Consider the following 13,559-nt stretch of genomic DNA (forward strand, 5'->3'; position numbering starts at 1 on the left):
TGAAAATCAAAATTAAAGAGACTTCATTTTCTATAATCTGTATATTTTGTGTCGGAATTGTATTAAAGCTGGAATAGGTCTAAGGATTAAAAAAAAAAAAAAAAAAAAAAAGATCTTTAGCACCATTTATGCACCATTACAGCTTGTGATATTTGGATGCTGGGCTGAAAATGAATGGTACTTCTGTCTCTTTCTTTTTAAATTTCAACTATTCTTAAAATTTTTCTCCCTGAAATGGGCAATCGTGTCTCAGAAGACAGGGCAGAGGCCACCAGACTTGAAGCAAGAATACTACAAAGACGTTTGCAACTGCACAACTTCATGTTCTACATCAAAGACCCCTCACCATCTCTCTGGACTAAGGAAACCCAAGTTGAGGACTAGGAGTAGACGGTCAAACCACCATGGAAAAACCTGTAACTTGTCAAACCTTCTCATGCCTCAGACTCTTATGGAAAACTGGTCAAAACATCGATTACTGGGCCCCATCCTCAGAGGTTCTGATCCACTAGGTAGGAGATGGGGCTCCAGAACTAACAAGCGCTCAGACAGTGTTAGCTGGAGGCCCACACCTTGAGACCTGAGGACCTGGAATACCACCTGGGGGTACTCCCCAGAGTATCTGGTTAGCATTCATAAGTAAATGCGCAATTAAAGGCTCACTTGCTAGACTGTAAAAAATTTACCACCCTCCCCCCCACCTTCCATTGTCTAAACAGTTTTTTTTTTTTTTTCCAATGGGAAAAGCAGAGCACCATTTAGCAACATACTTTATACTTGGTCTGAATTGAGGTCTAGCACGCCCAGAAATTTCCCTGAGCTTTATCATGATTCCTGGAGGCAGCCTGATCCGGGGCAGGTCAAAGTAGTTTCCAACAGGAGGCACGAGGACGTCAGAGGGGTAGGTGAATTCTCTGTCTTCTTCGATGGTCAGTGGCAGTGGAGATGGGCTTGGAGTAAGGGCAGGCGAGATCACGCCATTGGCCTCCACCTGCCACTGGCACCTGAACAGACAGAAAAGAGGATCTTCACTCCTCTTCCATCTGAAAAGAGCTACTTAAAGTTTGCAGATATACCAAACATCTGAAGGATCACATTATATGTTAGGTATTCATCAAGCCTTCCCCAGAAGCTAAGGAAAATGAGCACTATATGAAATCGCATCTTTGGGAATTTACCTTCTCCCCAACATTTTATTATGAAAACTTTTAAGTATATATAGCAAAGCTGAAAGCATTCCAAGGTTAACACCCATATACCCGCCGCCTAGATTCTAGAATAAACATTTTGATATGTTTGCTTTATCACTCATCTACTCATCCTTTAGGGGATCCTTGAATTTAATTATGCACTATTTGGGTTGGAGAAAAGCTTCTGCAGTTCAAGGCTGTAATTTCAAATTTAGTAAAGTAAGGGCCAAAAGGCACTTTTCATCTTCTTTCTTAACGACAATGACACCCTCGGGATTGTCAGGCAATATGCACAATGAGCTGCGAAACGGACTCAAAGTAGTTTGCCACATGAAGTTCTTTCGCCTTTGTGAGCAAAACTAGCCCTATCTGAGCCTTTTACCTTTGTAAAAGTTTGGACCGCAACAGTTCCTGACAGGCTTCTTCTTCTTTGGTGATTTCTGGTCCATTGTACAGGATTCTCAACATGGAGCAAGCTAACACGGACAGACCTAGAGCCAGGTCTACCAGAAAGGGCAGGCCTCCGGACACATCCTCCGACGACTCCTGCAACGCAGACAGGGGCAGACCACACTGGTCAGCGTGCACGGCGGGGCGCTTCGACCCGTGTGCACCGCGCTGCACGGGTCCCCAACCACAGGGGCTCACAGAGCAGCGTCGAGTACTATCGCTATGGGACACAGGCACAGCACCCAACACCATGAGCAGAAAGATGGTGGCACAGAGTGAAGGCTGAACACAATTCTGGAGAGAGAAGAGCTGATAAGACTCCATATTAGAGAGAGCACAAATCACGTGCAAGATTCTTTGGGTCGATTCCTCTCTGCTGTGCCTATCCAGGTATAAGTCACTACTTCGTTGGGTCACCTCCATCCCGTGCTCGAACCAAGACGTTGTCAATTCTCATACTGAGTTCGTTCAACAAATATTTGAGTACCTACTGTGTACCAGTCATTGTTCTAGGCCCTTGCAATACAGCAGAGAACAAAGATTCCTGCCCTCACGGAGCTTCCATTCTAGCAGGTACTTCCGCTCTAGAGTGTGTCAGCTTGGTGAAACTTAAGCCATCTCCAAGTCTAAAATAGGTTTTACAAATCAAGCAACTCAAGGGGCTAGTAGAACTCCTACCACTCTCTCATTTTTTTCCGGCTGGGAAAAGAATTCACATAGATTCACGGGCAGGGAAGTAACTATTTGGCACTAAAAGGAGTAGACTGAACCCGCATACAGGGTTTCAATGGACCATATACAGAGTATAACATACCCAATTAAGCAGAGACGGAGCCTTTGAGAATAGAATGAAAATCTGATCCTACCACTCTAAAAACCCGGAATCCCAATGCTTACTTCTATTAGGTGTTCGGGTCTCCTTCACCCCATGGAAAGATGCTAGAGGCAGATTACCTCTCCAGGCTTTGAAGATGGAGCCCCTAGCAGTGGGTTCTGTCTGTGCCGCTAAACGGATTTTAGGTCACAGCTAGTTTTAGTCCACAAAACTACTACTTATGAAAGTAGTCTACTACTGACCAATGGAAGAGATGGATGAAACAGCTCATATTCTGCCCGGTCTCCGGGGCAAATATGACGTCTGTAAGCAAGGCACACAGGAGAAAGTACATTATGCCCACAGCGGTGGTTAGGTTCCAGTACCTGAGCGCGAACTGTGCAAGCAAAGCCCCACATAGCTTTATCGGGAGTGTTGTGTTCACGGCCACTTCTCATTTCAAAGGAGAAGGTGACTGTATCTCCTTCCACCTTAAAATTTAAGGGGGGGAAAATACACTTTAAAAAAAAAAAAAAGACACATGATTTTCAAGAGAGCAATGAATTTCAGAGATTTACTTTCAAAAGGGCCACAGCAATAATTCACTCCTTTTCTCAATCGCACGTTTGACTCAAACTCCATCCCCTCTCTCCTCTGGACACCAGCCTTCCGGGGGTCTCTCCTGACCAGGTAGTCTGGGGACGAGGCATCTGGGAAACGGGCCACGATCACCCAATAGCAGGATCGGAGTATAGATTAAATCTTGACCATAATTTCAATCGATTCCTCAGACTTCTATTCTTTCTGCCCTCCCCCCTCCCCACCACCTCACTTGTGCCGGGGAGGCAGGCAAACGGCCTGGATCTTGAAGAACAGAGTGCTGCGAGACCTTGCTCTGTATTGCGGAACCAACACCACGAGTAATGAACAAAACATAGGAAATGAGAGAACGATTAAAAAGTGTCGTGCCGATGCAGATTTGGATGCATCCAAACTACACCCCTGGACATAACTTGCTATCTACCGCTGAATTAAAGAGGGTAGGTAACACACACGAGACACAAGCTTCCAGAACAGACTTTGGAGAGGTTTTCAGGTTCAGGAGAGGCATTTCAGCTCATATTCATAGCCTAGGTAGATCTGTTGTAGTTCCAGGGCCCAAATTACAAAGCATGACTGGAATCTCATCCATCTGAGAAGGATCATTACTGTTGCTCCAAAGGCCCAAATTCATTCGAAAACACGGATTCCACATTTTTAACCTAGGGTGCCCATCACGGGAGAGTGCAGACAAGCAAGCTGAAAGAACTAGCAGGCCTTCATCTAATGGACAGGGAAGGAAATGCCGTGGGCACCTCAGTCCCTGGAGTAACCTGGGGAACGGATGCCAGTTCTGGAGCCAACAGGGGTCTGACAATGCCCTACAAGGACGGTCATTCTGAATGAGGCAGTGAGTTTACAGACCCGGCAAGATGGCTCCAGCTCAACAAAAGCACCCACAGACCTTTTTTTTTTTTTTTTTTTTTTTTCTTCTTTTTCTGGAATTAGAGTTAATACTCGGGCCTGGAAGGAACGGGAGTTCAGTTTTCTTTTCGAGGAAGTGAATCTGACTGGATACCATACCTTCACCAAGTCTTTGGGCCAGCCAGTTCCTAAGACACTACGGCTGCCATATCCCAGTGTGTTGCCTCCATACTCAGCAACCTTCCTACTGTTTGTGTTAGGCCCCGCATATATCACCAACTTCAAAACAGAAAATATACTGTTAGACTGTAAAAGAAAAACAAAAACAACATCTACAAATAAAAAGGCTGCAAAAAAGTGTTTGTTTAAAAATACATTCATAACCAGGCACTGATGTCATTACAGTAGAATATTCCCTGATTTTTTAAGGTATAACTGATACTAGTTTGGATGCAACAGGTATTGCCACAATTTAACTGCCTGGGGACCTCACATTAACATAGGTCTACTCAGCTATTACACATATTTTTAAGTAGTTATTTTAATGCTAAGTAATGACGTATAACTCATTAATAACTGGTACGGTTTGCCCCCTGAAGTCCTCCCCCAAATTAATAAAGTGAGCAAATACAGATGGAAAGACGGTTATATCTAACACAACGAAATAAAGGCAAAAAACAAAAAAACAACACAAAACCCAAAAACTCAATGCATGAGGATTTTTAAAAACGCAACAAATTGAAAATAAGCCATACATCCTTTGAATGTTGCTTAATGGGGTAAAAAGAAAATGACATAAATTTAGGCCAGAAAAGGCGCTGCTGCTTCTTGGGTCAGTTTTCATGGATCAGTACTTTTCCGCAATAAAGGTTATTCATTTATGTGCAATTAACCAACTTTCTAATACGCAGGAGAGATATTTAGAGGTCCCTTGGCATTCAAATACTTCCCTGGGAAGAATGAAGCTCTGGTTTCCGTAAACTCCAACTCCTGTCTTCTCATGTGCACTCTGACCACCTCTGACTGCACAGGAGAGCTCAGTTTGGATCTAGAGGCTACATTTTTAGCCCCTGACACTTATCATGTTGTGCTTTCTTACCCTTTTGGACCTTTTGCTGATACCAACCAGGGACCACTGGAAAAGTAAATGTTCCTTTTATCTGTGTAGGAAGCCTCCCTGTGCCTCCACATTTAACGCTAAACGTCTACCGCAGGTGTTGGTTAGCGTAGGTCAGAGGATGCGAATCACTGGTTTTAAAGGAGAAACAAAATGACACCGACTGATATGGCAACCTCTCCATTTCTATTTTCAACAGTCCTATCACCTGAATCTAGGAAATGGGGGTAGCTGATGTCAGGAGCCATGAAGTGGGGCAGGCTGATGGCAAGACGTTTCTTTTTTGAAAGGCCCGTGAAAGGCCATTTTCTAAATTCTCCCGCTTCCAGCTAACCTGAGTTTTGGAGACGTATCTTAAGCCCCTCCCGACACCTGACAGTTTTCACTATCCTAAAAGATAAGGGGGAAGGGGACCCTATCATTTGCTCAGTGATGGGTTTCACCACCTCAGAGTACATACAGTTAAGAAGTCCTTTATTATTTAACCTAAAAATCTCCCCTGGAAGGATTTAAGACCTTTCACCCTAACACTCTACAGAGGAGCTAACAATCTACATACAACTACATAAAAATAGTCCTGCGTACGTACAAAGCTAGTGGATAACCCTTCGGTTGTTCTTTTATGAGGTTACACGCCACAATCACATTCCTCTTTCCTCAGAAGTTCAACATGATGGTTTGCAACACAACCACATCAACAGAAGAAAACACTTCAACCCCTCAAATGTTTCCTTCCACTTAAAATTATCAAGCCACTACACGTCAGAAACTACTCTTCCTCAAAATCTATGTGGGCCCTGAGGTACTGACAACAAAGAACAAATAATAAAAAGAAAACAGATCCTAGCACATCTGAAACTCTTCTAAAAGGCCATCTTCTCCCAAAGAATACGTGAGAAGCCCCAGAATCGGGCAGTACGATCTTTCTAGACGAATGCAAATCACCTGTCCACAGGAATTCCGAGCACCGGAGGAAGGCAGTAGGTAAGCAATAGGCAAAAGAAAACTTCCTTTGACTCTCAGATCTAAACTCTGAAAAGCTTACGAAAGTGCACTTTCAACATGTTGTGAAAACACTGTTCTTCGAACACAGACATGCTGGTTATTTCCCCAACCACTACCCTTCAAGGCGTATCTTAAAGTTTTCCAAAGAGACATCTGCAGACAGAAATAAGTCGGGAATGGTGACCAGGAGCAAAGAAAAATAAGAAGCATCTAAGAAACCAGCCTATTGGCGGTGGAACCAATACTAAGCCAGTCTTGCTTACTTTGTCATAGTCATACTGTGAAGAACATCTACTATCAAATCTAAGGTACAAGCAGCGAGCTCCTGGGATGTGGACAGTTTCTTTAAATTTATAGTTGTCTCTGACAGGGTGGACGGTTTCCACGGTCTTTCCAGCAGCCCATGGAGCAGGAATCTTTAAACCAGTGAGAAAGCCTGGCTCTTCCTTCTCTTCCAGCATCCTAAAACCAGACACAGAGAAAGGGATTTAGCTTAGCAGCGGGGAGAGGAAAAAGAAGAGGTACACATGGTAAAATACAAAAGGTTAAGGAATGTCGCTCTCCTTTTCCACATCATGCAGTCTGACAACCTCATAGCTTTTAAATGCTAGGTATCAGTGGCGATCAGAAGCACTGTAAAAGCTCCTATGTTTAAGGCTCTTTTGTTGTTGTCGCTAGAGAAGATACTTGCATTTCCCCCTCTCTTTTCAAGGAGGAGAGCCCAGGAGAGGACCTCACCAACTCTCAAGTCACTTAAAAAAAAAAAAAAAAAAAAAAAAAGCTATAAAGGACCCTTAAGATTGGTCACTTTCCAAATCCCACAGGATTAGTATCCTATCAAGGTTCCTTTTGTTGATATCTAAATGTCAATTGTTGAAAACTCCATGAGTCTACCTGACTTTTTACTTTAATTTTTGCTAAAGAAGAATGCCTTCAAAGTCCTCTTGTCTACTGTAATTAAACCCTCGAGGGCTTTGCAGCCCAAGGCTGTGGTATACAAACTCCTAAGACCTATACTTGGCTCTTGTGAAATTAACACTCTTCTTTCAGCTCTGCACTAGCAATGTGGTGGCCACGGAGTCAAGTGTGGCCAGGTAGACAGAATCTGAACTGAAAACAATTTAAGATTCAGTTTCTTCATCACACGAGCGACACCACAAGTCATCATGAACAGCCTGTGGCTATGGCTGATGATCCCGGACAGCACGGGGGCAAAGTTGCGTCACTACGCAAAGCTGCACTGGATACCACGCTCTTCTAGAGAAACCTGCAAAGTCGCCCCTTTCTGATTGGCATTGTTGAAGACTGCTCTGATAGGTGTAACTGACACGTAATCAACTGCCCATATTTAAAGTGTACAACTTGGTAAGTTTGGACATAGGTATATACTAGTGAAGTTTCCTTCCTTCGCTTGGTAATCCAGGCAATCATTTTTTGCTTTCTATCACTAGAAATGAGTTTACATCGTCTATAGTTTCCTATCTAGGGAATCATATGGCATGTTCTTTTTGAGGGGATCTGGCTTCTTTTGCGCAGCATAAGGATTCTGAAATCGTTCCTATTGTCGCATGTATCAACCATTCATTCACGTTTATTGCTGGGTAGGATTCCGTCGTAGGAATATTCTAATACTCTGCAACTCATTTATCCCTTCCCCCGTTGATAGACATTAGGGCTGTTTCTCGTGTTGGGCTCCTCCAAGTAAGGCTGTTATGAACCTTCATATACAAGTCTTTGTAAGAAGCTATGCTTTCCTTTTTCTTGTGTAAATACCTAGAGGTGGAATAGCTAGGTCATGTGGCAGGTGTACACTTAACTTTTTAAGAAACTGTCAACCTATTTGCCAAAGTCATAGTATTTTACATCGCCATCGTTGGTATAGGAGAGCCTGTCAATCTTTAATCTCTTGATCTGTGGGGAATTTATTCTCACCTGATCCTATAAATCTATAAAGCAATTCTAGAATTATCTGGAAAACGTGACCCTAAAGTCTCTCTTCCCAGTTACAAAATCCCTGCTAGAATTCAGTGTCGTAAAAGGAGAACGAGGCTTTCACCAGAAGAAAACAAGGCAGGGGTTCCAGCAAGGAAGCAGCATCTTTCACCTCTGATCGGGGAACAGCCTGCCCTTCTGGTCTGATGCACCGCATGGGGAACAGCCCACCTCGGCAAAAACTGGACACTGGGTTTTAAGCAGCAAAGCCGTCTGAAACACAAAACCATCATCATGTCTTAAAGTGCTTACTGTCAGTTATCTGGATGGTACTACAGCCAAATTTAGAATTCTCACTTAAGTCATCTTTTTACAATCCTAGTCTGTCCTCCTTCACGAAGAAATGCTTTGCGACTTAGACCGCTCAATATCATTTTATTTAATGCTGTCATGGCACATATCCTTTCTATCAGTCACTGATAGCCCGCAAGGCCTCAGGAGGCTGAATACAATGGTAGGATCTCCATAGCATTGCAGATTAGCATTTTCACAGCTGACCAGTGATCAACACTTGCTAGAAGATCGCAGTAAGTAATTTAGTCAAACAAAACGTTTCTCCTTAATATTTCGGTTTCTTTTTTATTATGTTTTCCTTCATTCCACTATTATTTCCCTTGGCTTCTGAAAGACATGGCCATGTTTACTCTGCCTTCAATAAATACAGCCGCAACGCGAGAGGTGGGCGGGCCGAAGAGCAGCTCACTTTGGCACACCAGGGACCGTACCTGACTGGTATAGAGTACCAACTGGACCAGCTGAGGCATCAGGGCATCGGCCATGGTCAGAGTCTGTAAATTTGGATGCATCAGGGAAGTCAGTAACACTGGAAGAAGGTGACCAAGCATAGTAGCCTTAGTAACTTGTTCCAAGCCTTTTAACCTACAAAAAGTTCAAGAAAACAATGGCTTAAGCAATTCCTAATCACGTGAAGAAGCAACCGTCCTCTTTATCTGACAAATTCTCTTAAACTGCATTTCCTTGAACTGCTTAAGCACTTCTAGCTACGGCAGTTCGGTCCACAAATCTCCCACCTTCTACCACTGAGGGAGAGGGAGAGAACAGAAACCAAGTAAGAGATTTCACTGTCAACCTGAGTTGACACGGTGCGTATCATAGCACCTCGGAAGCACTTTATCAGTGGGTTCTAACATGCAGACGGCTACTCTAGGTAGTTACCACAGGCAGAGTTCCCTTGGCACTGGAACTTTAGATCGCTGTGCTGTATGCAGTCTCCGACAGAGAGAAAGTAACTAGCTACAACACAGATGTTTCTTTTGTCTTTAAAATCACATCCCCCCATTTTATTGAGACAGAACAGTGTATAAATTTAAGGTGTATAACAATTATTTGATAGATGTATATATTGTAAAATGATTACCTAAAATCACATTCTTAATATCCCAATCCTCTGCCAGAAGAATTAAGGTATTTGACTCACCCAAAGAAAGACGTGGGTTATAGAAATTCTCTGAGGCTACTTGGGGTACTGGGGTTGGAACAAGAAACAGACCTCCCATCTCCCAGGCTCTCAGACTCTCTCTCCTCCCTGGCAGGCGGGGGGCAGGTGGGGGGTGAGGAGGCCAAATCTGTACCACAAGCCCCAGCAATGGGCCCCATACGACTTAACAAGCCCTCGTGCAATGCCTATCTGGGTTATACTGCCCCCAGTTCCAATGTGGCCACCAACTCTCTGGGAATGGGCAGGAAACAAGGGACATGGGGACAGACAGGGTTACCAGAGGAAAAATTACACTGAGGGGTTGTTTTGGATCAGCATCTCTAACATTAAAATCATTATCACACACAGATGTAACGGCAAACCATTAGCAGAAATTTTCATGGGGAGGGCTAAGAAAGAGCTTTATTACTGGGAGAGAGAAGATTACCCTCTACAGAGGTCACTCCTATACTTGAAGAAGTAAAATCACAGTAAAATTTTAAGACATTATGTCAGCGTCATCTTTCGCATGGCAGTTAATCTTCTGTGTCACTAAGTCACCTGGCTGTCTAAAGTACTTATCACGAGGACACCAAGTGCATGTGCCGCTGAGCTAGATGATGGAAGGAAAGGCCAGTTTGGGGGCGATGATGGTGGCAGACCCGAATGTCGGCGGGGAGGCTGTGCACCAGAGCCTCGCCGCCCCCTCAGACTCTGGCTGGCGGCCCAGTCTCACCTAAAAGCACCATTAAAGAGTTCGATTGCACTTGGCATTGAAAACAGTTGCCATTTCAACCTAGTCTCACAAAAATCCCTCTATATTAAATGAACATTTGATGTTCTGTTCTAAGAGATTTTGCTTTCATAAGCAATTCTGCTTCCTGAAGGGCAGCAGGCCACAGCTCACGACCCATTTCCTCACCTCTGCTCACGGTCAGCTAGGTCACTATTTATGAGGGCAGTTGTGACCTGCTGTAGCATTTCCAACACTTCATCACATCCAGTCAGGATTTGGGTGGCAAGAGCCAAAATACTGACCTTTAGCTCCTAGGTAGAAAATATCACAATATTATTTTTAGGCTTTGGGACGAACATACACTCACAACGACAACACGAAATGATGTATTTAATGATGCATTTCCAAACGAAATAATGAGGTGGCCAGAATCAGCCCAAAGCAGGAAGTTCCGCTAGGATGGCAAGTAGCAATTTGATTTGGGAGGCTAAGGTCTGGAGTGCTGACAGAAATACGCAGTATTTCACGGGGAGCACACCGAGTCCCTGGGAGAAAAGGCATTTCTCCCATCCCCTCCAGCACAAGAGAGCTCCCGGTGGCCAGCCCAGAAACTGTCCAGGTGGAAGATTGCCTTGGGTGGTATGAGGGTAGCTAAAGAGAAAAACAGAACAGTAAAAGGCGCGTGTAGAGGCGGTGAATAAAATGAGACAAAAACACAACATTCTGAAACAGTACAAGTGACCTTTTTACTTAATGTTGTAAACCATCACACTTGAAAACAGGCAAGTTAAAAATTCAATTGAAGTAGCAGGCAGTTACAGGCTATCGAACATTAAAATTAACTATTAGAGAGTTCGTGGGCATACAAATACTAAATCGTGTGTTAAAAAGCACTCGTTAAAATCACACAAGTGTTTAGCTTACAATTATTTTCTGTTAAGAAAAAATACAACCAACCTAACCTTCTAGGTGAAATCTGGGTTTTTCATTTTTCCCAGAGATACTGGATAACTCTGCCTCTTCTGCCTTTACCAAGAGTATTTCTCTCCGTGGATTAATTAAAGAATTTACAGAATTTAGCCTTTCAAATAGAAAACACTTGCTTCCATTGTTGGGACTTTTCTGGGGCCTTCTTTGCAATTATTAAGATGTTTTTATCATGAAGAGAAAAGGAATTCTGAACTGACAGGCTAAACCAGGGTTTAAGTCACACGGATCCCATCAGCTGCCATGTGCTGACGGCGCCCCCTGTGGCCGCACAGTGCGTGCGGTTAGCATGCCTCCTCCTCTGAGCCTCACAGAACCTTGCAAGGGAGACTTAGTGTCCTTTTTCACTGAGAAACTAAGGCAAGAGAAGTTAATCAACAGTATCAGCAATTTAAATGATTAATTCCTGCATTTTTGCCTATTTAAAAACCGATTATACAGTGAGATCAACTCAAGAATTCACAAGTGTATGGGTTGTAGAGTATGAGCGCATAAAGCAGTAAGAAAAGGGCGAAGCATAATGGCTTTTATCTCTATCGCTTCCTCGGTAAATTTCTCACTGTGTTTCAGGCAACACGTTAGAGAAGAACCAAGTTCTTATCGATTTCTCTGATTCTCTCACAAAGAAGAAATTCTACACAACAATGCAAGCAACAGCCTCCAGCATCTGTCAAAATTATAACCACCACTGCTATAAAAAAAAATCTTTGGATTGCTATAAATTGCCATGTGGGAACAAATTATTGAGTTTACATAGAAGCTAACTTAAAAATAATTACAGAGAATGAAATGAACCGTAGGTTTAGAAATTATTCAATATAAAGGTTGTGAGAAAATTACCACCTTTTTAAGTTATTTGAATGGAGAGAATGTAATAAACCAGCCGCAAAGTCAAAATTATTTCAAATGTTGGATTATTTTATCTCTATATGCATAGATTTCAGATGTGTACGAGATCACTTGTAAGCGCAATACTTTATAGTCCTTTAAAAAAGGATGAAATAACCAAGGCACAAGAAGAGTGACACGAGCACATGGAGACACGTTATGAGAGTGTCACAAATATGGTAACCACTGTGCAAGGACATAAAAACCTATGAGATGAGTGACCTAATATTACCTCTCACAACAATAGAGCCACAGGGTGAAATGTGACATCGTAATACACAGAGTTAGCCAGTCGAGCTGCCCTTTACACACTGGGTAGAAAGCATCGTTAGAAGAAAGCTTGGTGTTTACCTGTACCTTCAATGTCTCTCCCTGCAAGGAGCTGTCACTGTCCTCGTTCTCATCGGGTTTAATCAAAATAGTGTTACTGAGAAGATGGTTCTGAACTGCCATCAGATAGCGCAGGCAGGAGGATGCAGCCTTTAATACAAATAAGGGCATTTAAATGATCTACACCTTACAGCAAAAAGGGTTCATGTCATCCTCATGTTTATAAGGGTTGGACAAGGGAAGCAGAAGAGAAAGTACAGAAAACAGACCAGGTTAGTTTCTCAGGTGACTTATTTCCACATGACTTTTGATATGTCATTTGACACATTCACCTTTCTGCCTTCTGCTGCCTAATTCGCACTAGTCACTCAGATACTTACTTGAATTTCTCCCACCCTCTCCCCCTCTCATGAATTTCCACTAGAAAAGAGTCCACCAGAACCTTGAAAGAATCTCTAGGTTCTTTCTAGTCTCTGGGGAAGCGTGACGTTTTAGAAAACGATACTACATTAACAGTTAACAGGGAGGACAATCCTCACTATGTAAACAAAACGAAAACATCCAAATTCAGTCAAACGATTCACTGCATCAAGACATTTAAAAGCAGGGGGAATAAAATCTTAGAGAAAGCGATCCAAGTGGGTTTGTTTGGTTCTGTATTTCCAGGACAAACACAGTCACCCACTGACTCCGTCAATTAAGACTGCCTTGGAGAGTGCGTTACATCAGCGTGTACACACACACACACACACACACACACACACACACACCTCGATACAGTAACATGAAAACAGGGACACTTGATACCATTTGGCTTCATTAAACACATTTTTACTTACAGGCACAGTCGAAAGGAGTTTTTGAAAATCCTCTTTAGAGACAGTTTGGCACTTGGTGATTAAGATACAGGATTCCCGTACAACAATCTTCAGAATGTAGTGTAAAAGTTCATCATTTAGTCTTTAAAATGCAGGAAAAATGTAACAATAAGATACGTATGGTTTAATAATAAAAGGATAAATTTTACACAATTGGAATGAGATGACAAACAGGAGATACAAAATTCACTGGCTCTGTAAGTATATCATCTTCCTCAGCAACAATGCTAACAACTAGGTGTACTATCTAAGTCCAACTTAAGAAACAAA

General features: G+C 42.8%; 1 protein-coding gene across 5 annotated transcripts in view; it reads right to left on the reverse strand.

Moving 5' to 3' along the window:
* Positions 1 to 13,559, reverse strand: part of HECTD4 (HECT domain E3 ubiquitin protein ligase 4) — a 189,799-nt gene that overhangs the window by 74,036 nt on the left and 102,204 nt on the right. For 2 of the 5 annotated variants that reach the window (XM_053902038.1, XM_053902037.1), the window contains exons 16-25: positions 13,251 to 13,371; positions 12,433 to 12,561; positions 10,393 to 10,517; positions 8,758 to 8,911; positions 8,145 to 8,245; positions 6,304 to 6,502; positions 4,078 to 4,224; positions 2,841 to 2,945; positions 1,573 to 1,736; positions 771 to 1,004 (exon numbers count right to left, since the gene is read on the reverse strand). In XM_053902038.1, the coding sequence (XP_053758013.1) occupies positions 771 to 1,004; positions 1,573 to 1,736; positions 2,841 to 2,945; positions 4,078 to 4,224; positions 6,304 to 6,502; positions 8,145 to 8,245; positions 8,758 to 8,911; positions 10,393 to 10,517; positions 12,433 to 12,561; positions 13,251 to 13,371 (1,479 nt within the window). The remainder of the gene's footprint in view (positions 1 to 770; positions 1,005 to 1,572; positions 1,737 to 2,840; positions 2,946 to 4,077; positions 4,225 to 6,303; positions 6,503 to 8,144; positions 8,246 to 8,757; positions 8,912 to 10,392; positions 10,518 to 12,432; positions 12,562 to 13,250; positions 13,372 to 13,559) is intronic. The other 3 variants (XM_053902041.1, XM_053902039.1, XM_053902040.1) reach the window with 3 other exon arrangements.

Source organism: Panthera pardus, unplaced genomic scaffold (genome assembly GCF_024362965.1).
Source record: "Panthera pardus isolate Hobbes unplaced genomic scaffold, ASM2436296v1 HiC_scaffold_15, whole genome shotgun sequence".
Lineage (NCBI taxonomy): Eukaryota > Metazoa > Chordata > Mammalia > Carnivora > Felidae > Panthera > Panthera pardus.